Raw genomic sequence first — 24,827 nt, 5'->3', positions numbered from 1 at the left:
GGGGAGGAGCGTCCCATCCCTCCCTGAAGCTGAGCCTTGGGCTGGAGGGGCTGCAGCACCGGCTGGCTCTTCTGGTCTGCCCCTGCCTTTTTCCATCTCCTTAAAACTTTCTCAGACAAATTCTTCTGCAATTGTAATTTTCCCCTCTGGCTCTCAGCCTGAAGAAACAGTGGTTTGGAAAGTTTGCTCAATGACTTGAAGAGAAGAGGCTCCCAAGACTTTCATGCTCTGTGCCCACTGGAATATTTTTTTTCCCGAGGCTAATCTGTGGAGCATCACAGATGCTTGGCTTGATGAGTCTGTGATGCTCTCAGGAAACAAAGCCAAGCCTGGTGAGTGTGTACTCAGGTGCTGTCAGAGTCCAGGCAGCACTGTGTGGTCTTTTCTGTTCCTCTGCTCCACACAGATCTGCTGGCCTGGAATCTGGGCAGGCTGCTCCTGTGGGGGACAAAGGAGACTGATGAGGTGGTGGGTGCTGGAGCAGCAAGACTCCCCTGTGGTGTGGGGCTGGTGTGCTCCCTGTGGGGCTTTTTTTCCATGGAGACATGTAAAGCAGCAGTGCAGGTCTCACGGTGTAGCTGAAGGATGGAGTGGCCTAGAGAAAAGCTGTTTTGCTTGTTACTTTCTCATGTCAGAAGGGGAAAGTACCCGTTTTTCCGCTGGTGGCTTTGCCTTTATAACAAGCCTCTCGCTGCGGTGTGGGCTGGCACGGCCTTAGCCAGAGTTTCACAACTCCTTTGTGGGTTTCATAAACCCCAGCGGCTGGAGCACCGTGATTTTGTAACAACCAGCTGGCTTTTAAACCAGTCTGGAGAGGAGCTTGAAATGGTTGGATGCCTGCTGCCTCTCGGACTACAGAGGCTGGCAAACCAAATCCCAGATCTGGAGTTTTATCTCAGTTTTCTTACCTGGGGCAAGGGAAAGACAGGCTGCAGGTACTGCTGAGCAGAAGCCAGGCCTGCCTTAGGAAGCAGTTTCCTACCAAAGGCTGGGGATCCTGGTCAACCCCATGGGTTTGATAAGCACCAATGCCCTGCTAGTGCTGCAATCCCAAAACAGAGCCCTTTGTGACATGCTGCTCCCATGGTGTGCACCCTGCCAGTGTATTTCTAATTTAATCCTGGCTGCTATTTGATCCTGCTGTTTGTCTTTACACCTCTCTGATCCATAATGAAATCCTCTGTCTGACCAAACCTGGTTTCCAGTAGTGGGAGAGGGGACACAGAGCAGTGGGGAGTGTGGAGGTCTTCTGACAGCCACCCTGGACACTCCTGTGTGTGGGACATCCACTAAGGTCTTGGTTGTGCTGGATAAGCCTGAGAGGGGGCAAGAGGGCTGGGGGCTGGCACGTTTTGGGACTGCAGGCAGGGTGAGGGTCCCTTGGGGCCCAGGGTGACTGTTGGTGCCGAGCTACAGCCAAGCCAGACAATGGTTCATCCCCAGCAGACCTTGAGGCACTTGAGGCAGAGCAGTGTCATGCATTAGGCGCCCTGAATCGGAGCTGTGTGCTCTGCGGGGTCTGCACGTCCCTGCAGGAAGGCCGAAGGCTGGTGCTGGCAGGGGAAGTGTCTCTGGCAGGGAGCAGCCGGCAGTGCTGCTGCCCTGGGAGCTGAGCTGCAACCTGAGCGCGGGCAGGTCGCACCTCCCCGCTCGGGGCGAGCGCAGCCTGCGTGCTGGGAGAGCTGATCCGCGCTAATCCCATCAATATTTCACGGTGTCCTGGCCCTGTTATAATTCCTCGCATCATTTGGGATGCTGGCTGGGATGGGGGTGTGGTGCCAAGTGAAACATGAGAGCTGCCATGGCTTTGCCCTGGCTCCCTGGGCATCTGGGGGGTGAAAGGGGCTGTCTGTGAGCTTTTCTCCTGGCTGCCACAGGTAGAGTTGTGTGGCAGAAACAGGTGAACCCAGAAATGCCGGCTCTTGGCATCTGCCTGGCTTTGCCGTGTGCCGGAGCGGTGGGGCTGTGCTGTGCTGGGCAGCTGGCCCATGCACGGGTGGGGCTGTGACACGGCAGAGCCTGCTCCACTCGGTCCTCTCTCTGCGGGACACAGTGTTTAAGTGACAACAATAAGACATGAAACAGTAACCAGTCTCTGGGCTGGTGATGAGGGCACGAAAGCATTTCCTGTTCCTAAAGGCTGTTTGGAGTAACAGGGAGAGAGCACTACAGACAAAATCTGGCATGATTTTGGGGAGGGGGGTTTCCCAAGGCACCATGTCAGGACACAAAGGGTCCCTTGCTTTGGGCTGGGATAGGAGTTGTAGGGCTGTAAATCCTGTGAGGAGCAGATGATGGAGCTGGGGTTGTTTAACCTGGAGAAAAGGATGTTCTGGAGAGATGGTGTCACTCTACAATTGCCTGAAAGGAGGTTGTAGCAAGGTGAGGGTCAGCATCTTCTCCCAAGTAACAATTGATAGGACAAGAGGAAATGGCCTCGAGCAGCACCAGCGGAGGTTCAAGCAGGACATCATGAAGGATTTATTCTCTCTAAATATTGTTAAGTATTGGAATGGACTGCACAGGGAAGTGGTGGGGTCACCATCGCTGAAGATGTTCAAGAATCGACTGGACATGGCACTTAGCGCTGTGGTTTTGTTGATCAGGTCTTTTTTGGCCAAAGGTTGGACTCAATGATCTTGGAGATCGTTTCCAACCTTAATGATTATACGATTCTAGAGCTGCCCCAATAGGAAATTCCCCTTCCAACACCTTCCTAGCTCTGGGCTAGGGTTGAAGCAGGAGCCAGACCTTCCTGCTCAGCAGAACCAATCCATGGATATGAGAGATACAAGTACAGGAGAGGGTTGGGTCTGTTTGGGCTCCTGCTGCCTGGAAAAGTGCCTCTCTGACTCTTGGGAAAGCCATGCAAAGAAGAGGAAGGTCCTGGCCTTCAACCTCTTGGAGCCCTAAATTCCTTCAGTTAATCTCATGGGGGCAGCAAAGCAAGCAAAGCTCTGAAAATAGATCTGTTTCCAGCTGCCAATGACTCGTGTTAATTAATTAAAGCCTCGCAAGCTCGGGCCTGTAAAAGCCCAGTGCTGGTCGCGCCAGGCTCGGCTTGCTCTGCACTCACACACTAATTATCCTACTGCAAGGCCAGCAGCTAACGAAGCTCCAATTTGTGCTGGGTTCGGCGTCCAGCCACGTGGGAGGCAGGGGGTGCTGCTGCAGGATGGGATGGGTACAGTGCCCTGGGTAAGGGGGAGCTTTGGGCAGCGCTGTCCCAGCCCTGGCACCCCCTTCCCCAGCACTCATGGACCAGCTCTCCCCATAAGTGGCCCCACAGACTCCAGCTGTGCCTCTGCTAAGGTAGGGAATGGGGTTTGGAGAGGACCAGCTGCCTTGCAGCACCTGAACACCCCATACCTAGGTAAGACAGGCTGGCCAAGAGCGTCCCTGCCTGGCTCCCGGTGCGTGGGCCTCCCACTTCCGCAGGGTGGGCAGAGGGGCGAGGCAAGGTGAGGCGTGGAGGAGACGCTGGGGTTTTGCCCAAGGACAGGAGGAAATGGTAATTAGCCTCTGGAGCACAGAGGAGGCGAGGGCGGGGAGGCAGGGAGTGCTCCAGGAGGTGGGTAGTGTCTGCTCTGAGAGTGGGGACAAGGAATGGGCCTTGGGATGTCATGCTGGGAGAGCGGGTGGTGGCTGCTTGGGGAGCATGTGCAAGGGTGGCAGAACCACCTGTCATTAAGAGCGCTAGGATGAGTCCCTCCTCAGCTGAGACCCATTGGTGGGTGAGAGCTGGGGGATTCAAACCTCTGTTACCCTCCCTCCCACCTACAGTGTTTGTAGGAGGCAGGATCCTGGCAGTTAGAGGCCCTGAGAATGGCATGTTAGTCAGGCTCCCCACAGGAACACCCTGGCCCTGCCATCTTTACTGACCCTTGAGGTCGAGAAGATGGTGGAATCTCAGCTGGGGCTGACCCTCACCCCCGGACAATGCTCAGCAGCTGTAGCACAACCTGCTCAGCCCTATGCCCTGTTATGGGTCTGGCTCCAGGTCTGCAGGGTGTGGGGTTGGGGAGGTATTTTTCCCCTTCCTGGAGACCTCACCCCTAGGACGGGTTGGTGTGGAGTGGAGGGGATGAACTGGCATCCAGAGGTGATGGTGCTGGGACTGGGCACCACATGGCTTTGTAACCACAGGCTGGCATCACCCAGCCACCCTGCCAGCTCCAAGAGAGCTGTAGTTCAGCATACACAGGTACAGCATTTCCCCACCTCCTGCTCCAGCTGATTTCCAACTGCCCTAGATCCAACCTGCTGATTACACACAATGTTGGCTCAGGGTTTGGTTTTGGGAGGCCTGCTGCTGCTGTGAGGGTTGAGGAGGGAGGGTTGGCCAGGTGCTGGAAGCTTACGAAAGGAAAGCAAACACAGGCCTGGACTTGGCAGCTCCTCCACATGGGGAGGAGCTGCAGAAGCCACCCAGGATAAAAAGGCTCCACACAGGGCCCCAGAGAAACCATTACCTCCCTGTGTTTCCAAACAACCTTACGCCTTGTGTGAATGGCGAGACGTGCTGAGAGCAGGGAGAAGATGGGGCACGGTGCCTGACTCAGGCGGGCAGTGCGGGATGCCGGGGTGACTTTGACGAGCAAGACATGAGTGAGCACCATGGCGCTGGCGGGGGGGCGGTGCTGTGCTGACACTGGTGCCTCTGGCTGGGGGCGTTGGTGTGATGGTACAGGTACAGGGCGCTGCTGTGCTGGCAGAATAGGATGGCACTTACCCGTGTTCAGTCACGCTTTTTCAGTCCTAAGTCCACAATATCAGCCCTTTGCCTCTCTGACTTTGCAGAGGGAATTCACACGGGCTTTTGGGGGCTGCATCACCCAAACCACCTGTGCTGAGTGAGCCCCCGGCCCACCCTACGTGTTGGGGGCTGCACGGTAGCGCCCCGTCCCTGCCTGCCGCGACTCTGCCGAGGGAGATGCCGCCACCTGCTCCCACGCAACGCGGGCAGGGGCGGCCCTGCTCTGCTCCCCTCCTCCCCCTCTTCCTCCTCCTCCTCCTCCTCGCGGCCCCGCGCTCGGCGCTGCCCGCAGGAGGTGCTGCGCCGCCCGGCGCGGCTCGGTCCGCTCGGCGGGGCCGCCACAGCCGGGCTGAGCCGAGCCGAACCCGGCCGATCCCTGCCCCTGCCTGCCGTGCCGCCCGCGCCGGCTGCGCCACCGCACCAGGCAAGGACCGAGGGGACGCGAGCAGCGGCGGCGGGCGCGGGTCCGCAGGCCGGGTTTGGGCGCTGCGTCCGCGGGCAGGATCCGGGGAGCTGGGTCGGGCGTGCGCGGGGTGCGGGTACTGCGTGCACACGGCTGGGGCCGGGTGATCAACCCGCGGGTAGGATTTGGAGTGCTGGGTGCGGCTGTTGAATCGCTTGGTAAGTCCTGGGATGCTGGCTCAGGGTCGGTCTGGGTCTGCAGGTAGGGTTTGGGGTGCTGGATCCCAGCTGCTGAGTCCGCAGGCAGGATTAGGGGCGCTGGGTCCGGCTGCTGAATCCACAGGCAGGGTTGGGTTGTTGGATCTGGAGTGCCGGGTCCACAAGCGGGGTTTGGAATGGTGGTTCTGTCGGCTCCAGTGCTGGATCCGGGTGCTGAGTCCACAGGCGGGTTCTGGGGTGCTGGGTGTGGGTGCTGCTCGCAGGAAGGGTCCAGAGAAAGAGGAGCAGGGCTCTGACCTGCTGTGGTTGAAATCCAGGGAATAATGCGTTTAGGGAAACAAGAGGACAGACCTCGGAAGCTACAGGGAGAGGGATTCAGAGTAGGGCTGATGCAGGTGAGGATTTGGGGGCAAAGAGCAGGAGGGGAGGTGGGATAGATATGCTGGATGTGGTGGCAGTGCAGGAGCTTTCTCTGGGGACAGGTTTGGGGTGTGGAGTGAGGTGGGTCTGGGGCACCTGGGTAGGAGTGACGGGGGAACGTGCTGGGGGTGTGAGGGAACACGATGTTAGGAGTTGTGGACAGACAGGGCACCATCTCCGGGCAGGGGGGACTGGATGCTGCCCTTTCCTTCCCCAGCAGGCTGAGGAGATCAGGGATCTGTAGGGATGAGAACTGCTGGGGGTGTTTGGGAAGGCTGAGCATTACCTGGGGTCAGCTGGTGTTTCAGATGGCTCGGATGAGGTACTAAACCGATGCAGGTGGTGCAGTGCAATCCCTGCCCCCTCTCCTTCCCTTTGGAAATCAGGGGGTGGTCATGGAATGTGGCTTGTCTGAGCCTTGACTCGTCGAGATTCATCTCCTTGGGCTGCAGTGCTGTGGGGGCTGCAGATGGCCCCCAGGCAAAGCAGACCAGCCTGTGCTGGGGCTTCTCTGCATCTTCGTGCCAATCCAAAGGTAGAAAGTACCTGCAACACTGGAATTTGGGGCTCTCTTTGCTCTCTCCATCAGTGCCCAGGTGAGCCAGTGACTTGTGCCTGGCCTTTAAACCAAGAGCGTGAAGTGGGAGGGGGAACCATGAAAAGCCTCTTCGGGTGCCAAAAAACCCAATCTCCTAAGACAAAGAGGCTTCCCAAAATGGATGGGGAGTGCAGTTCTGCTCAGATGCAGGGAAATTATTAATAACAACAGCGGCATTTTTGGTGCTAGTTGGGCTGCCACTGTGGGCTCCGGCTGCTTTGCTTCCCTCTGCAGCAGGCGCTGGTTGGAGCCCCCCCCGAACCCCAAAGCTGGGCAGGGTGACCCTGGCAGCCGCAGATGCTGTGTGTGTGCCCTGCAGGACAGGTCTGTGCTTCATCTTGGTTTGGCCAGGCTTGCTCTGCCCAGAGGGATGAGGGGCAGGGAGCTGCCCCCCAGCAGGAGAGATCCCTATCAGGACTTCGTTTTTGTGTTGTAACCTGAGGGGGAAAAAACACCCCAACAAATCCAAACCACCCTTTCAGCTGCTGCAGATGAGGCTTTGTTCTCCCCCCCCTGCCTTTTCCAACATCTATTTGAACATTTCACCACTTTACCCACCAGGAATGCAGCGGGTTTGCTGGAGCTGGGAGGTTTATTCAGCAAATCTGGCAGGTCATGTGCCGGGATAAAGCATGCAGGTGTGCTTAGCAAGGCTGCTGAGGGGGCCTCTGCGGCCCGTGCAGGAGGGCAGCGCTGGGTGCAGGGGAGACGTGGTGCCAGCCTCGCCTGGCCGCGTGTGGGGAATTTCCTTGCACTTGCCCGCCGGCTCTGCTTGGCATCTTGATGAGACTTGTTGGGAAGCACCTCATGTGATGGGCGGTTTTGTGAGAGGGGGCCCGTCCTGGGGACCTGCTGCCTGTCAGAGAGGAGAGGTGATGCCCCCAGACTTTTTAATGTAACCTCCCCCTGACAGTGGAGCTGGGTGGGTGCCTGTTCCTGTTCAAAGGTGAGAGCTCCTGCCCGGCTGCTGCTTCAGGAGGAAGTGCTACCATCTCCATTCCTCCACTCCTGGCTGGCTGTGCCACCAGCTCCTCGTGATTTACAAGCATGAGGGCTCTGCCACAGCAAGGTCATCACCAAAGCCACCCCCTCCTTCCTCCTGGGGCCTGAGCTCTGCTGTTCAGAGACCAAGGAGGCCCAGGGTTTCAGGCTCCAGGTAACCTGTGTGGGGGCTGGGATGCAGCTTCGTGGTTCAGGGTGTGCTCTGGGTTCTGCTTTTCTTGTTTCTTAAAAGATCCCTCCAGGTACAATCCCACCTCCGTTACCTGACAGAGGGCGACTGTTTGCCTGTTGCAAACCCAGCCCATGTAAATCATGCGGGGATCTGATTTTGGGGCAGCAAAGCTGGCGGTATGCAAACAACTGTGGGAAAGGCCAGATGTTACTGCTTTGTGCTGTGCAGTTTTGAATGCAAAGTGAAATATCAAAATTGGGTTTGACTCCGAATTGAAGCTTTGTTGGAGAGAAAGCAAAGGAAACAAGAAGATGATGTTGAAACTGGAAGCCCTAAAACTGCTCCCGTCATGTGGTTTTGCTGGACTTTGGAAAAGAAAACAGTTTATCTTTGGAGTAAATAAAAGGGAGAGGAACAGGCTTGCAGCAGAAAGCCCCATGTTCACTGCAGACAAGTGGGTTGTGCTCCACCTCTTGCCCCTGCTTCCAAGAGGACCCCAGGCTGTGTGGGATTTCTGAGCCTCTGTTTCCCCTTGGGAAAGCCCCGCACCGTCCTGACGGCGGGAACCCCAGGCATTGCCAAGAAACATCTTTGAAACTCAAACCTGGCTTTGGAAAATAACTGGAAGACAAACCGGCTCTAAACAAACACCCAAGTTAATTCCGTGTCTTGCATTGTGTAAGCCCAGTGAAATGAAACAGTGCAGCCACAGGGACAGGCAAATGGATTCAGATGCTTTAAAAAGCCCTGAAATCTGCTGGCTTTGAGATGTCCTTTTACATTTAGGGTTGGGATTTTTTTCTTTTCTTTCTAATTGTTCCTGGGAATTTAATTCTACAATTATTTTGCTGCTTCTGCTGAGGAGACAATGTGCTTCAGCCACAAAGCCTTTGAACGCTGAATTGCAGATCACATCCAGTGCTGAGCCACTTGGATGCAGACGCCCCCTTGCTGGGAGGATTTGCTGTGATGTGGAGGGCTGTCTGTCTGTTCGTTTGTCCAGGCTGCCGAGGGGCTGCTGGCCAGCGGTGAAGCTTGTCATGCTGCAAATGAAGAAAGGATGGAGCATGTTGGGGTTTGGAGGTGTGTTGCTAGCATCAAGCTTGCCTAACGATGGGGGAGGTGGGAGCCCCAGGGATCTGCAGCCCGGATCTCGGGGCTCAGTGGCTGCGCTCTGCCTCCCCCGTGTCCTGGGTTGGAGGCATGAGAGTGAAGTCAGAGTGAGGCCATAAAGTCTCGGCACCATCCGGTTTCACTTCCCGGCTGTTGCAAGGCTCCCTGCTGTTCCCTCAGGTGCTCCCAGGCTGTGGGGTCAACCCAGGGCTGCTGCTGTGGCGTTTCCAAAGGGGAGAGATGTGCTGTGTGAAAGGAAGAGCCATAGGGACTGTGTCCTCACTGCTGTCCTGCAAGAGCTAATGGCCTCCAGCATTGAGGAATTGTCCCTGTGGGGGGAGTTTTGCTGCTCTGTGCAGGGGCTCTGGGTCTGGGCTGGCTGTGGCATCCCTTGGTGCTCTTGGTCCAACCACTGAGCTGCAAGGGTTTGCCCTTCAGCCTCCCCTTCTTCCACCCTTCTGGGCCATCTCCTGGCAAGGCCTCTGGATCCAGGCAAGGAACTGTTTCAGGTAACAGACAGGGTTGGTGGGTTTTCCATTCGGGTGGGCAGTGGAAGAGTGATCTCTTCTGCTGTCATGGGCACTGTGCTCTTGCTGCCTGCTTGTGTCGTGTCATGAGCAGCTGGAGCAGAGCTGTCCCCATGCCTGGCATCCATGGCACAGGGCAGAGCAGCTTTCCTCATTTTCTCAGTTGGACTTTTTTGGGTGGGTTTGGATGGGAATGGCTGGAGAGCTCTCGTGGGGGCTTGGCACTGAGCTCTGTTGCTGCCTGGCAGCCCCTTTGAATCTCCAGCTTCACATCAGACCGGACCTGATGGAGGAGAGGAACGAGTTCTTGTGAGATTAGTGAAAACAGGGAGCTTGGGAGAAGCTAACACACCCTGATCCCTGCAGCCCTGCAGGGATGACACCATGAATCCCTGCTCCTTGTGGGGTGGGCTACATTCCCCACAGGAATGCAGCAGGGGGTGTCAATAAAGGCGTGGGGCTGGGGGCCGGGGGGGCAAATCTGTTGGAAACTGGGCTGTTGTTAGTTTTATTGCTGACTGCTCAGCTTGTCTTTCCAGGGATGTTTGGCTCCCTGCAGCACTGGGGCCCCTTAAACTGTCCCACATCCCCGACTGTCCCTACTCTCTCTCCGATCCATCACTTTGCTACTTCGCATGTCTCCTCCCTGCCGTGACATTTCTGGGATCAGAGCTGGGTGCTCTCCTCTGCTGGTGGCTGGTGGGGACTGCTATGGGAATTGGGAGCCTGTTCCCATGGCCTGCAGGAGCCTCCCACCCGCCTCCCTGGCTCCATGATGGCTGTGCTCTGTGTGGGGGCTTTGCGTCGGGAGCAGGGCATGATACTCTGTAAGAGGAGCTGATGTTGCAGCTCTTCCTCCCCTTCTCTGTGCCCAAATCCCAAATTTGGGTAAAGGAGAAGTACATCTGCTTCCTGAATGGCGGAAGCTCTAGTGTATGTCTGCTGAAGCACCTCAGGGTCATGCATGGTTTTGTTTAAAGAAAGCAAAAATAAACCCAGGGAGGGGCTCCCAGGAGGTCACTGTGCTCCTTCTCTCCCTGACCCAGCACGGGTCCCCTCTTCCTGGAGGGCATGTGGCAAGTTTGCATTTTTTTCTTGTGTTGTTGACAAAAATCCTGTCTGGTTGAGAAATATCTGTGCAGCAGCGCCAGCCCAGTCCCACGGGTCAAATCCTGCCCCTGCAAATCTGTGCCGGGAACAGCGGCTTGTTTTGGGCTGGCCTTTGGGGGTGCTGCCACGGGGGACCCATGTCCTTGCAGGGCAATCTGGGCACGAGGCCAGGAGCAAACTCCTCGAACAAATGGATGGACACTATGGGCTTGGGGTGGATCTGATGTTTTATCATTTGCTGGTTGGGCTCTGCAGCAGAAGCAAAGTGCTGGAAGTTCGTCAAGGGCTGAATTAAAGTTGCCTGGCAACCTCCATCCCGGCTCCTCTTCCCACATCTCGCAGGATTTCCCACCCAAGGTCTGCCGCCTCCAGGGAAGGGGGGCCCGAAATGCACCGCGCTCACACCAGGCTGGGGCCAGGCTTGTCTCCCTTCCCATAACTCACTGGCTGTTCCCACGCCCGGCAGCCCGGAGCTCTCCCCACCTCACCATCCCCTGGGGCAGGTGCCTTTCCCCCAGCCTGCCCCAGGAACGGGCCAGGCTGTTTCAGCTGAACCTGAGAGCAACTTGAGCGGGTCTCCTGGGGGGTGGGACAGTTCAGTGACAGTGGGAATGCGAGTGGCTGCAGGGGATGTGCCAGGCTTGGCCCCAGTGAGTAGAGTGGAGTCGGCTGCATGGGGTTTGGAGTGCACAGGCTGGGCTGCCATAAAAAAGCAAAGTGCAATTGGTGTCTTCTGGTGCAGTGCCTGATGGGGATTTTGTTAAGGCTGTTTTGCAGCTCCATAACCCAGAGAAGACCCACTGGAAATCCCTGTCTCCCACTGGGAAACTGGTAGTGCTTGCTTGTAGTCTGTGATGCCAAGGGGGACAGCCCATGAGGGAGGAGGAATGTCCAGCAGCCATTCTGGGAGCCTGCTTGGGCTTTACTAGATCTTGGTGGAACAACTACAAGCTGTCTAGGGAGGGGTGGGATGGGAAAGTGTCTTATTCCACTCCGCAAATCTGTCCTGCCATTGAGAATGGATGCTGAGGGTAAGCTGGAGAAGTGCTGCTCCCATGCACCACTTCCATTCTTTCTCCTGAGTTCCTTTGAAATTAAAAAGCTGGCATAATTTTTTTTGAGGAAACATGTATGGGGGGAACCTGTGAGATCCTGGCTGTGGTCTTTCCATGTTTGGCAAGCCCCACAGACACCACAGCTTCCCTGCAGTGCAGCTTGCAAACACCTTGTGCTCCCAGGTTTTGCTGCCTTGTGACTTTGAGGACCATGGGGCACTGGGAAGGGGCTCCTATGCCCACAGAGTGTCCTGCTGTGTGGCAGCTTTGGCTCGTTTCTTTGGCTGGTTTCTTTGGCCAGATCCAGGTTGGTGAGAGTGTGAAATTCACTCATCAAAAGCTTTTTGCTCCTCCAGAGACGCTGGTCATGGGGATTTTAAGGAGGTGCCGACTGGGCCAGCCCGTTTGGGTGTGCTGTGCCTGGCTGCCGGTGGGAGGCTGAGGCCAGCACAGTCATGCTCACACAGCTCCCGTGGTGACCCAGTAAACCCAGTCAGACCTGACCGGGGCTCGCTCGCTCCCCTGTGTGCTCACCCACGCCTGCACGCCTCTGCTGCCCCGCTGCTTTCCTGCATTCCCCAGGGACCAGCAAACATCCCACCGGTGAGAGGCGGTACCTGGCTCCGGCTCCGTGCTGCGAGCTGTGGCTGAAGCCCGTAGGAGCACTGATAGCCAGTGGTAGGAGGGTGGACTTTTGCCTCTGTGGATGTTGCACGTTGCGAGCAGAGCAGCTGGTTCCTGGCTTTGCCCCTCTCGGGGTGTCCGTCAGTCCTGTGCCTGGGTCCTGCATCCACCGTCCTGCTTCTTCAGCATTGCCAGCCAGCGACAGCAGCCTCAGTGGGAGCTGAGGCTGGACCATCAGGTCCTATGTCGGCGCCCCTGTGCTGGGAAGTAGGTGAGGTGCCAAGGGACTTGGGGAGCTTGTTCCTGGGGAACAGGGTGGGCTTTTCTGGGCAGTTTTTCCCTTAAACTCCTAGCTTTCTTAGAGCTGCTGCTGCTTTTTAGCCTTTTCACCTCCCCTTTTCGTTTCCCTTCCCTAGAGAAAACTCTCTGACGTTTCCGTTCCCAGCTTTTTTCTGTTTCTCGTGTGAGTGCTGGACTTGTGTAATCCATCTGCCCCCAGTCCTAGTGGCGAGTCCCACAGATCAAGACCTCCTCTACTTCCTGCCTGAGCCCTTGGCTTCACCCTGAGCTTAGAACTTGCACCCTGACAAGGGGGAAGTGATGGGTTTGGGGGTGTTTGGTGTGGCTGCACACCAGAGTATTGACCTGAGGGGAGCAAAGGATTGTTTCAGTTCTTTCTTGCTTTTTCTCCCCCACTCTAGGTATGAAAAATAAGACCTAGAAAATTTAAAAAAAAAAATAGGGACTCTTGGAACAGCCCTTCTCTTTGAGTAAATATTAACTGGCTCTTACAACGTAACTGATTAAATGTTCTTTAGGACAAAGTTACATCTGATCTCGGTCAAAGGAGCCTTTGGAAATGGGTGTAGCTGCTTCACTGGAAAAAGCAGAAGAGCCCAGCCCTGACAGCATGGGAGGCTGCTCCCCCCTGCCCAGCCAGGAACCCTGCACAACCTCCCAGTTTAATATATTTTTGTTTTCCCCCTGTACTGGCTCGATGTGTATGATGGTTAATGTTAGCTGGGGCTGGCTCGCAGCACCACGCTGGCCCTGTGATAAACACCATCCCTGCCACCCTGGCCAGCCACACTCTGCTCCCTGGCACATCGGGAGCCAAGCAGCAGGCAAAGTTCAGGGTTTGTTTGTTCAGGGGAGATAAGCTGAGGACACCCAGCAGTGTGCAGGGCTGTTACTCATTTATGAGAGATCATTGTTTGCCTTGTCGTAAGGAGGTTTTTCCTCCACTCTGCTTTCCCATCCCAGGCGCAGTAGCCCTTGTGGCTTTTGCATGATTCCAAACTTGTGGCCCCATGTGGACACTTGGGGAAGGGTCCCTGTAAGTTCCAGAGTGGCCCTGCTCCCACTGGTGGGATGGAGATCTGTCAGCATGGGGCTGCCTGGGGTGCTTTGGTGCTCAGGTGTGACCCCACCACTTGCTTTGCCCAAAGCTTGGTGAGTTTGGCTCATGCTAGACATGGTGCCACCAAAGCAAATTGTGTCTTCTTGATGTCTATCTGCATTCACCTGCCTTGCATTGCTGTGCTGTCATTCATGGGCAGACCTCTGTCTGTACAGGGCTTGTCCTGGAAATAGGCATAACCTAGAGTGAGCCTGCTCTGGGATCTGCTCCCCAAGGAGCTCAGCCCTGCATGCAGCACCCTGCCTAACCCAGGGTTGGATGCTCTTGGGTGCTCTGTGTTGGTCTGGGGGGACAGTGGGGCAGCAAGGAGAAATATTTCCCATCTGCCTCATTCCCAGAATGCCCTGGGGAGCCACCAGTACAGGTGTGAGGTTTGTATCTGAAACCCCTTGAAGGAACCAGCACTTTGATGCAAGCTCCAGAACTAGGGCTGAATCCACATCCGGCCCCTCACTTCTCCTTCTCAGCCCTAAAGTCCTCCTCACCTTGGTTTTACCTCCCTTCTTCTTGGGACTCAGCAAAGTATTGCTTCAGGGAAATTGTTTGCAGTGAGCGTGTTTGAGCAGCTTCTCTACAGGGTCAGGTATTTGGGTTTTTATATATATATATATGTGGGTGTATATATATATTTATAAACCTCTAAGCAAATGCTTAGGTGCTGGTTGCTTACTGGGAGCTCAGAGATACCCAGTCATCTTTTTCCTCCTTAATGCCTGCAAGATGAGCTAGTGGCTTTGCTCAGTGCAGCTGGGAGAGGTGGGGGTTATTTGTGAGGGATCGAATGCATGAAAGTGAGAGCTGAAGTAGATATGGAGCTTCAAGGCAGCTTGGGATGAAAGAGAACCTGAAATCTTGTGGAAAAACACAGGGGGGAAATATTGTTTCCGCTTGAAAAGATTTGCCAAAAATTCCAAGCAGTTCCTCTATGGATTTTCCTTCACCTTACATCCCTGTGTGCCTGAAGCATCCTTTCCAATGCCTCAGTCCTCTGGAGTCTCATCACTTCACGGGGGGCAAAGCTGGGGCCAAGAACCATGTCCTTGCACAGCAGGACATGGTCAGCTGGGCTTTTAGGAAGGAGAGGAGACCTTGGGCTCCCCAGGACCCTCATTGTTGTTATTCCTGCTGGAGCCACTCTGGGGGTGCAGTGGGTCTTGGGGTACCCTGTGTGCCAAGAGACCCACAGAGGGGCTTGGCCCTGACCCTCTTTCTCTGCTTTTGAGGGAAAAATGTTTCTGCTTTTTGGGTGTGATATGCAATGGGGGATCAGCTGCCTCTCCTGAAACATATTCTTCTGTCAGGGGGATCTGCAGGAGCAAAAGGCTGGGGGTGAATAAGGGATGAACCCAGAGAAAACCTGGGGGAAAATGTACCTCCAGGCAGCTGGCCCAAGTGCTCAGCAAGCAGCTCCCTGCTGTGACAGAGTGGTTGCTGACCCAGGGGGATGCTGCAGAAGGTCACTGTGCTCAAACTCCCCTCCGTGCTCCGTGATGGCTGCAGGCTCCATGCCTTGTGCTATGCCTTGCTTTCCCTTTGAGCAAATGAGGGTTTGTTTTTCCCTGAAGCCATCCCTGGTCTGAGGCCGTGCTGGGTCAAGCATCCATGCGTGTGTGCAGCTGGCTCCTTCCCAAGCCTGCTTGCTTGTGAGGCTCTGGGACAGCAGGAGTGTCTGAGCCAGCGCTCTGTGTTTCAGGAGGGTTTGGTGGCCAGCCCTGTCCCAGAGAGCTGGAGAGGCCGTGCTGAGGAGTGGCTGTGCCGGCCCGGCGGCTGAGAGAGCGGGAAGATGAGCGCAGGGCCGGCACATCTCCTGACAACTCTCTTCATGGCAGCGGCAGCCATGGGCTACTCGTCACGGCGCTCTGCCTCCGACCTGGATGCCACCCCCAGGACAACAGTCACCTTTGATGGTAAGGGGGTGTGGGTCCTGGTGGTGGCAGTGAGGTTTGGGATTTTGCTGGCACTGGCCTTGGTGCGTTGTGACTGCATCTAAGCCTTGCCACCCACCTGGAGCAGGGGGCTCAGCATGGGAGGGTGGCTACATGGGGGCCTCTGATCCCCTGGGCTCCAGAAATCAGAGCCCACATGGCTGTCTGGTACTGGGTGCCCCAAAGAAATGAGCATGGCAAAATCATCTCCCCAAAAGCCAGAGGGGGATGAGGATGTACAGGGAGCTAGCCCTGACCAACCCCTGGCCCTGCCCAGCAGCCCTTGGAGGGTGTCCTGAGCTGGGCATCACACCTGGGCTGGGATCTCATGGCCCGAATAGTCAGCAGGAAACTTTCTTCCATGATTTTCTCTAATTGCCACTGAGCTCTTGACCTCCAGCCTCTGTGGTGTCAGTGAGCCCAGCAGTGTCATTGTCCCTTGGGGATCCACATGGCATCATTGACCTCATTAGTGAGGCTCAACTCAGCAATCGATGGTGGGAGAGTTTCATTAGTAGCTGGGGTGCCCTTTTCTCTCCAGGCAATGCCTCTTCTGGGAAAGATGAGGAATCGTTCCTTTTCCAGCTGCCCACAGGGTCCCAAGCCTCATAGAATTTTCACTTCCTGCTGGTCCCTCTGGCCAGGGCTGAGTCCTACCTCACACTTCTCAGCACCTCAGATTGGCTGGTTTCATTGGCTTGGTGGACAGGAGCACTCAGCCTCACAGCAGAATCACTCCCCTTGGATGACAGTTTTGGTTCAGGTTTTTTAATCCTTCCCTGGGCTGGCTGGGCTCAGTTTAGAGCCAGAGTCACTGCCAGCATGTTTCTGCTTTCTTCAGCAGTTTCCCAAACAACATGGCAGGTCCATGCCCAGCACAGACATTGCAGCTCCCACCCCTGAGCTGTGCTTTAATTAGCAGAGAGAAATTTCCTTTGTGAGCCTGAGCCCCATTAGTGCCTTTTACCACACCTTCTCCCTTCCTTTCCTCCTGCTGTAACTGCTGTCACCCAGCGCTGCCTGCCTGATAACCTCAGCAAGTGCCATCCCACCCACTTCCAGCTCCATTCTCTTGTCTTTTCCCAGTGGCTCGCGCTGTGCCTGCCCCGGGGTCCCCCTCAGCCCCCTGTTCCCTTTGCAGAGCTGTCGGGAGTCCGGCGCTTCACGGCGCACACCCTCAACTACAGCACCCTGCTGCTGGAGGACGAGCGGGGCATCCTCTACGTGGGCGCCAGGGGAGCCGTCTTCGCCCTCAACTCCAGCGATGTGGCCGACGGCTCCCACCACACGGTGAGCCTGGCCTCTGCCACACTGCCCAATCCCTGCCCAAATCGTGGCCACTCTATCCCTGCTCAGCCTCCCCCTCACCATCTCAGGTCCTGACTGGAGGTGATGTCCCCAGGTCTGTCCCCAGGTCCCCTGCGGACACCTGGATCTTCTCCCCAGCCAGGCAGCAGGGGGACAGCAGTGGGAGAGATCCCCAAGCTCAGAGCTGCCTGTTTCAGGGACACCCCAGCAGAAGGAAGGGCAGGGAGGGAATCACATTCTTTTGCTCCCCCAGGGAAGGAAATCCCAAAATCCCCCAGGCTCTTGCAGTGCTCTGGGATGTCTGCCCACTAATTGGGGTGTGGGACCACTCTTTCCCCAGGCTGGGGGGATGTGTGCAGGGTGCCATCTTGTGTTCTGAGCAACCATCCCTCCCTAAACAAATAAATAAGGATTTTATCATCTCTGATGGCTCTGATGAAAGCTGGAGGTTACAGTGACAGCGGGACCACGCAGTGATGGGGGTCATGCAGTAGCAGTCTCTCTTCTCCTTGCAGATCCACTGGGAAGCCTCCCCGGAGAAGCGGATGGACTGCCTGCAGAAGGGCAAAAACAACAAGGTAGAGCCGCTGGGTGGGTGCCAGGGAGGGGCTGCCCCCGCTTTTCCTGGCTTGTAACACCTGCACTCCCCCTCTGCAGACCGAGTGCTTCAACCACGTGCGGTTCCTGCAGCGGCTGAACAGCACTCACCTCTATGCCTGCGGGACCTACGCCTTCCACCCGCTCTGCGCCGCCATCGTGAGTACGGCTCACCCACAGCTGCTCCTGTCCCCTGCCACTGTGTCACCCTGGAGAGGTGCAGCCCCTGTCCTCTGCCACCATCTCCACCCACAGCCCCACTCCCTTTCTACCGCTGTCCCTGCCCCTGCCTGGCTCACTCCCAGGTGAGTGACTCCCAGGCTGGGGTGAGTAAGGTTGAGGATGTGGCCACCGTGATGCAGATGCCATGAGTCCCCGCTCCAGCACTGGGATTGGACTCTGACCCCAGGCAAGGGCTGGGGATGGATCAGTGCCATGGGGGATGCACATGGGCTCAGCAGGATGGGATGCACCCGCCCTGGACCTGATCTCCACTGCCTGCTGTTGCAGAATATCCTCTCAGAGGAGGGGCTGCAGAGTGGCTGATGGCAGGTGGCATGCATGCCCAGGGAAAGATGACAGGGGGAGAATTGACTCAGTAGCCCCTCCCCAGGGATTTCCTGTGCTAGTCTGAGAGTCCACACATGGCTGTGACTCATGTGTCCAAGAGCAGCTTTGTTTTATGTGGGACTTTGACCCCCTTTCAATAGCTCCTTGAGTCAGTGGAGACTCAGTTGTCATTTGCCCACCTCCCTTCCTGAGCTGAGGGGCAAAGGAGCCCCATGACCATGTCTGCAGTGCGGCCAGGGAGCCCTGGAGAGGCTGTGCCTGTTCCCATGGCTGTGCTGCTGGTCCGGTTTGGCCCTCGCACACACTGGAAATTGGGTGGAGGAGCTGCCAAGCTGGAAGGGCCCTGTCATTATTTAACATGCTTTGAACTGCAAACCCCAAAGAAAGTAACTCCTGCTATGACATGGACAGTACCTGGGGGGACTCCAGGCTGGCTGAGCAACATCTGCCAACCAGGCACTATCTGGTAATATTGGCTGCACTGGCTGGCTCCTGCCCAGTGCCCATGCAAAGCCCAGCTGGGGCTCCTCTTCCTCCCAGAGCCCTCTACCCACTCTTGGCTGGGGTCTGTGGCTGGCTGTGTGGTTTCTGACCAGCTGGAGGGTTCTTCTTACTTGGACAAGGGCATGGCTGTAGGCATCACTTTGTCCCTGCTAGCAGGCTCAACAGAGAGCCTGAGGCTGGCAGGTGAGGTGGGTCTGTCCCCTCCTGTCTAACCTGATTCCCTGTCCCCTTCAAGGATGCCAACAGGTTCATGTTGCCGTCTCACTTTGAAGAAGGCAAGGAGAAGTGTCCATATGACCCTGCCCGTGGCTACACTGGCCTCATTGTGGGTAAGCAGCACCTTTCCGGGGCTGGTGGGGACATGCAGGTGCCACTGACCACGGCCCCATCCCAGCACCGCTCCAGGGAGTGCCAGTGGTCCTCCCCCGACTCGTCTGCCTGGGACAGTGGGATGCTGGTGGCCTGTGGGGCTGTGGCCCACAGGGATGCTGATGGGCACCTGCCCTGCACAGATGGAGGCTTGTACACAGCAACACGCTATGAGTTTCGGAGCCTCCCCGACATTCGGAGGAATCTGCACCAGCGGCCACTGAAAACGGAGGAGTCCCCACTGCACTGGCTGAATGGTGAGATGTCCCCATCCCTCCCATCTCGTGGGCTGTGGGACACTGTGCATTTCCCTGGAGAGTGTGGAGTAGGTGTGGGGGATGGCTCTGGAGTCCTGTGTGGTTTGCTATGAGAAGAAACTGAGGCAGGGAAGGATTCCCCATTTTGTGTTGGTCTCCGATCACCACCTCTTGCTCCGTGTCCCCAGATGCTGAGTTTGTGACCTCTGTGCTGGTCCGGGAGAGCAGGGACAGCCCTGTGGGTGACGATGACAAAATCTACTACTTCTTTATGGAACGGGCAGGAGAGGAGACCACATCCTTCTTTGACAAGAGTCAGGTGGCCCGAGTGGCCCGGGTGGCCCGTGTCTGCAAGGTAGGCATGCTCCCAGCCACAGGGAAGCCAGCACTGCTCCTGTTGGTGCAGGGGCAGCATGCCTCCGCCTGTGGGAAGACTGAGGCACAGGCAGAGGGGAATGAACAACTGTCCAGCCTGTGCAGAAATGCTCTCTGCACCCTCCCAGAGCGATGTGGGGGGGAAGAAGATTCTGCAGCGCAAGTGGACGTCCTTCATGAAGGCACGCCTGGTCTGCTACATCCCCTACTACGAGGTGCTGCGCAGTGTCTGCAGCCTGGACGGGGGCGGCTGGGCCAGCACTGTCTTCTATGCTGCCTTCACACTCTCAGCACAGTGGTGAGTGGGGCAGTGGCCAAAAGGATTGGGGCTAAAAGTCTGCAGCACCAGGGGAGCCAGAGATGTGTGAGGGGATGCACAGGCAGGTGCTGAGCACTTGGGGGGTGCATTGGCTGGGAGCACCCATGTATCTGCCCAGGCTTAGGCGAGGTTCTGCTCCTCAGGAGGACCATGGAGGCCTCGGCCGTGTGCCGCTACAACATCTCGGCGGTGCAGCGTGCCTTCGAGGGCCCCTACATGGAGTACCAGGACTGGGCTCGCAAATGGTCCCGCTACGACGGTGCAGTGCCCGAGCCCCGGCCCGGCTCCGTGAGTGCCTAGGAGTGCAGAGCATGGGTGGCATGGGGCAGCTGCCTTCCTCTCTGACCCCTGTTTCCCCTGGGCAGTGCATCACGGACCACTCCCGCAGGAAGGGCTACAACTCCTCGCAGGACCTGCCCAACAGTGTCCTGGACTTTGTCAAGCTGCACCCACTCATGTTTGAGGAGGTGAAGCCAGCTGGCGGGGAGCCGCTCCTGGTGAAGAAGAACGTGGTGTACAGCCAGCTGGCTGTAGACAGGGTGCAGGCCCTGGATGGCCGCTCCTATGATGTGCTCTTCATGGGGACAGGTGAGTGTGAGATGAGTTTGATGGGCCTCTGCTGGGTAAAGGCCACACCTCACATTCCCTCCTGAATCCCCTGCTCTGCTCTCCAGGGGATGGCTGGATCCACAAGGCTGTGGTGGAGAACTCTGGCATGCACATTGTGGAGGAGGTGCAGGTGTTCAGGGACCTGCAGCCTGTGGAGAGCCTGGTGATCTCCCACATCCAGGTGAGGGGTGGAACAAGTAGGGGGAGACTACATATGGGGCATGCTTGTGCTGTGAAGCTGCCATTTGCTGTTTAGGGTGTTGGGGGGACATGACTCCTGGGTCACCTCAGCTTGGGATATGTGCTGGAGCCCAGGAGGGTAGCTTGGGGAAATGAACCAGCCTGGCCACCAGCACTGACTGGGAGCTAGGGGCCCTTCTCGTGCACACCCATGAAGGGAGAGCTGTGCTGTGGGGCTGGGGAAGATCTCTGGGCACCATGGGTCACTCCACAGCCCAGCAGCACCATGCCAGATCTATACTGAGCCAGCCCTTTCCCCTGCAGAGGAGCCTGTACGTGGGGGCAGCCAGTGGGATCGTGCAGGTGCCCCTGGCCTCCTGCGCCAAGTACGCCTCCTGCTATGACTGCATCCTCGCCCGGGACCCCTACTGTGCATGGGATGGCAGGGCATGCCGCACCATCGCCACCACAGACAGGTAGGGATGGGCTGCCCATCCGCAGATGGGTCCCCATGAACCTTCCACTTGCCCCATCCCACGCTGTTTCACGTCACCCCAGAGCCAACCCCAAAGGTCTGGCATCTGACAGTGGGTCTCCTGGTGGCCATGACCCCCATAAGGGTGGGCTCAGCTGAGGCTGTATGGCTGAGCCCCCCATGCCTTGCAGCACAGGGCTGGTGCAGGACATTCAAAATGGCAACAAGGGATGCCGGAGCAGCTTTGGACGGGGTGAGTCTCTCCTGCCCTTTGGGACCATGGGGATGCTGGTGTCCAGCATCCCTTAGAATAGCTGGGAGAGGTGCAAGGCAGTGCGTGTCCCCACAGGCTCCCTGCTGTGGAAGAACCGGACGGTGCTGCAGGGGGATGATGTGCTGCTGCCCTGTGACCAGCGCTCCAACCTGGCCCGAGCTGTGTGGCTGCTGAACGGCAGTGAAGTGCTGGGCACGGGGCAGGACCGGCTGCGCGTGGGTGTGGACGGGCTGCTGGTGACGGACACGCTGCCCCAGCACAGCGGCGAGTACCGCTGCTACGGCGAGGAGCAGGGTCTCCGGACACTGTTGGCTACCTACAGCCTCTCCGTGCTGCCCGAGCTGCCCCGCAGCCCTACAGCTGCCCCATCACCCCATGCTGCCAGCCAGACGACCAACGACATGAAGGTGGCTTACATTTCCACCATTGTCACCCTGGTGGTGCTCTGCACCGTGCTCAGCATCATCCTCCTGTACGTGTCCTGCCTGGAGAAGCGCAAGGGCAAGTATGTGCTAGGGGAGCCTCGGCCAGCCAGCGTGGAGCTGCAGACCGTCTCGGCCAACTGCCTGCGCAAGGGCCACCGGGAGGAGGAGGAGGAAGAGCTCACCTACCCCGACGGCTGCCTGCGGATCATCCCTGGCGAGGCGCCCACGGCTGCTACCTCCCCAGTCAAGGAGCTGCCGGCTGCCGTGCCCCCAGTGCCACCCCCGCTGCCAGCCGAGCTCACCAACGGCGTGGGGGCTCTGCCCAACGTCCTGCGCAAGATGAACGGCAACAGCTACATGTTGCTGCAGCAGCAGGAGGAGCCACTGGCCTCCCCGCTCTACAACGCATCCTTCACCGAGGAGCTCAGCAAAATCCTGGAGAAGCGAAAACACACGCAACTGGTGGAAAAGCTGGACGAGAGCTCCGTGTAGGGGCTGGGGAGGGGGGTCCTGCCAGTGGGGCCCTCCTCCCCTCCAGCCCCTTCTCCCACCCTTTGCCAGCAGTTACAAGACAGGCAAAACTACCTCCTTGATAGCAGAGCTGGGCCGGGCCCAGGCTCGGCCAATCTTTTGGTTTTTGAATCACTTTTGAGACTGCCTGTACAGAAAAAAAAGAAAAAGTACCTATTTAAATTTGGAGCTCTATTTATGTATAAAAACCCACTGATGGTGGCCACGAGCTGGAGAAAGGAGCTGGCACCTGGCTGAAGGTGGACACCATGGGGAAGGGAGAGTTTTTGTCTGTTCACCCAGGCGTGAGAGAGACGCTGTTGTGGATGTGTGGACTTGGCCAGCCCTGCTGGGTGTCCCTTGGCACACAGGAGCTGGATAGCTGCTGAGAGGTGGGTGAAGAGCACAGAGGGGGGCTGAGGGCTGACATACTGTGCCTGTGCCTCTCACGGGGCACAGGACCCCTTGCTGATGGAGGGCTGCTGAGTTTTTCCCAGCTGCCAGCCCTCAGGCAGGAGAGGGGCCCTGGACACATCTCACATTGTGAGGGGTGGTCTCGGTGGCTTCCAGCCCCTACCTGCTGTTCTACATCTGCCCCCTCAGGGTTTCCTCTCTGGGAGAGGATGGTTTGGTGAGGCACAAGAGATAGGGCGAGGAGCTGATGTCCTGAACACCCTGGAGCAGCTGGTGAAGGGGCATGTGCCCACTGCGAAGAGGCCAGAAGAGGCCACAGGTGAAATATGGGGCTGGGTGCACTGGGGAGGTGGCACCCCCAGGGCCTCCGACCCTGACAGGGCTCTGCTCCCTTTCCCCAGGGCACTGGATGCAGCAGCAGGCAGCAAGATGCACTAGCAGCAGGACTGGCAGTCACCAGCGTGCCCTGCAGCATGACAAGGGACCAGCACATCATCCACATGCCCCTGATGTCTGCAGTGCCCCAGTGGCTCCAAGCACAACGTGTTTCTGCCCTTCTGTGCAGTGCTGTTGGTGAACTGGAGTTCAGGCACAGCCCTGCCACCCATGGGAAAATGCGTGGGCAGGGAAATGTCCTCACACAGTGAGGAAGAAGAATCTTGGACAAGGGCCTGCCTCCCTCTGGAGCCTTCTCTTCATGGCATTTTCCAGGAGCAGCCATGGTCCCTAAATCCTCCCAACTGTTTCTGCCATTGCCACCTCCTGGGGACTGAGAGATGGGGGTGACAAAAGCATCTCATGCTCCAGGGACAGTGTGGTGACACTGGAGAAGCTGGGGAGGGACACAGTTGTGGGGGTCCATGTCTTCCCCCATGTTCCTTGCTCATACCTCCATGATCAGGACATGGCCAAGGGCTTGGCCTGCAGGGGAAACAGAAGATAGGTGACAACCCCCAGGGTCTCTCACAAGATGCAGCTCAGGCCTCCTATTCCAGGAGAGTGAGGCTTAGCAGGAAAAGGCAAGAGTTGCACACTCTGTCACCCTGCCCCAGCCCTTGTTTTCGCTGCAAGAAGGGGGCATGAGCCACCCCCAAGGACTACCCCAAGGACTACCCCCAACCCTCCGAGGAGGGGCATCACTCTGTGTCTGGCACTCCTCATGCACAGCTCCACATTCCCCCCAGCAATAAAAATGGCTCTGTCTGGACGTGGTGTAGCAGCATTCCTCAAAAGGCAGGAGAAATGGATGCAGAGACGTGGGGGTGGAGGAGGTTTTATTGGGGTTGCAGGCGTGGGCCCTGGACGGTGAGGATGGAGGGTTTGTTGGTGAGGGGGTGCCACTGGCCCTGGACGCTGGGGTTGTCAGTGTGGAAGGGCTTGCGGATGCGGATGATGTCCAGGCCAGACTGGTTGGCCAGCTTGGTGGCCAGCTGCACGATCTCCTCACTCGTCTTGCTGGCAATGAGCTCGTCCCACACGGTCCCGTTCACTGCAGCAGAGTGAGGGGGTCAGGCTGCGATTCCCCCACTCCACAGCCTCCGGGGGGCAGCTGCTGCTCCCCCATCCCACAGCAGCTGCCCCGGCACCACCTGCGCCGGGCAGAGGTGGTACACAGCCAGGGCAGGGAGACCCCCCCCGTCCCCTTCCCAAAGCCCCCAGCACTCACAGTACTCGGCCCGCAGCACCGGGGCCGGGCCCGGGCCCGAGTGGGGGCTCACGTAGAGGACGACATCGGGGTGCTGCCGGGCGAAGTCCTGTGCCGCCTCCTCCACAAACTGCCTGGGGGCCAGAGGGGACCCTCAGCCCCAGCCGGGCCAGAGAAGGGACGAATCGCCACAGCCGCCAGACATGGGTCACCGTCCGTCCGTGCCGGGCCCACGGGAGGGGTCACAGCGCAGAATTTGGGGTGATGCCCCCGGTGCCGCCTCCTAGCTCCTGCCCCGTCTCGCAGGAGGTTGGGGGTCCCACCCCGCCGCTGCTCCCCGTGTGATCAACGGCAGCAGCACTGTCCCTTCCCCACGCTGACAGGCCCGAGGAAGACCCGTCCTGCCACTGAAGGGGTCCCCAGGCTCCCCCCGCCCCATCCCCGGCAGTCGGGTGGTGCCTCCCGCGGTACCTGGCGCCGCGGGCGTCGGCCGCGGTGGGGCTGAAGAGGAGCTGCAGGCGCTGGAGCTGCCGCACGTACCGGCCCACGCCGTTGTGCAGCACGGCGGTCAGGAACCGGCTGGGCGACCCGCGGCCCGTCATGGCTCCGCGCTCACCCGGAGCCGGAACCGGCGGCAGGGGCGGGACGGGGCA

At 57.8% G+C, this 24,827-nt stretch overlaps 2 protein-coding genes across 3 annotated transcripts; one reads left to right on the top strand and one right to left on the bottom strand.

The window, feature by feature from the left end:
• Positions 1 to 5,030: 5,030 nt before the first annotated feature.
• Positions 5,031 to 23,736, top strand: SEMA4G (semaphorin 4G). Of its 2 annotated transcripts, none has more exons than XM_030951597.1 (16): positions 5,031 to 5,180; positions 15,112 to 15,325; positions 16,485 to 16,633; positions 17,167 to 17,229; positions 17,309 to 17,407; positions 18,558 to 18,651; positions 18,835 to 18,948; positions 19,137 to 19,303; positions 19,452 to 19,621; positions 19,786 to 19,930; positions 20,008 to 20,230; positions 20,317 to 20,432; positions 20,756 to 20,907; positions 21,098 to 21,159; positions 21,256 to 22,848; positions 22,931 to 23,736. In XM_030951597.1, exons 2-15 carry the CDS (start codon positions 15,202 to 15,204, stop codon positions 22,095 to 22,097), a joined length of 2,520 nt encoding a protein of 839 aa, XP_030807457.1. In that variant the 5' UTR covers positions 5,031 to 5,180; positions 15,112 to 15,201; the 3' UTR covers positions 22,098 to 22,848; positions 22,931 to 23,736. The 2 variants fall into 2 exon arrangements, with proteins under 2 accessions (XP_030807457.1, XP_030807456.1); XM_030951596.1 differs by having other exon boundaries at positions 21,241 to 22,848.
• A 50-nt stretch (positions 23,737 to 23,786) lies between these two features.
• MRPL43 (mitochondrial ribosomal protein L43) lies at positions 23,787 to 24,813 on the bottom strand. The gene is made up of 3 exons (XM_030951599.1): positions 24,646 to 24,813; positions 24,196 to 24,308; positions 23,787 to 24,018 (listed from the first exon to the last, which is right to left on the bottom strand). Exons 1-3 carry the CDS (start codon positions 24,774 to 24,776, stop codon positions 23,804 to 23,806), a joined length of 459 nt encoding a protein of 152 aa, XP_030807459.1. The 5' UTR covers positions 24,777 to 24,813; the 3' UTR covers positions 23,787 to 23,803.
• Between the last annotated feature and the right edge of the window lie 14 nt (positions 24,814 to 24,827).

Source organism: Camarhynchus parvulus, chromosome 6 (genome assembly GCF_901933205.1).
Source record: "Camarhynchus parvulus chromosome 6, STF_HiC, whole genome shotgun sequence".
NCBI lineage: Eukaryota > Metazoa > Chordata > Aves > Passeriformes > Thraupidae > Camarhynchus > Camarhynchus parvulus.
This window is presented reverse-complemented; position numbering and strand designations above follow the sequence as displayed.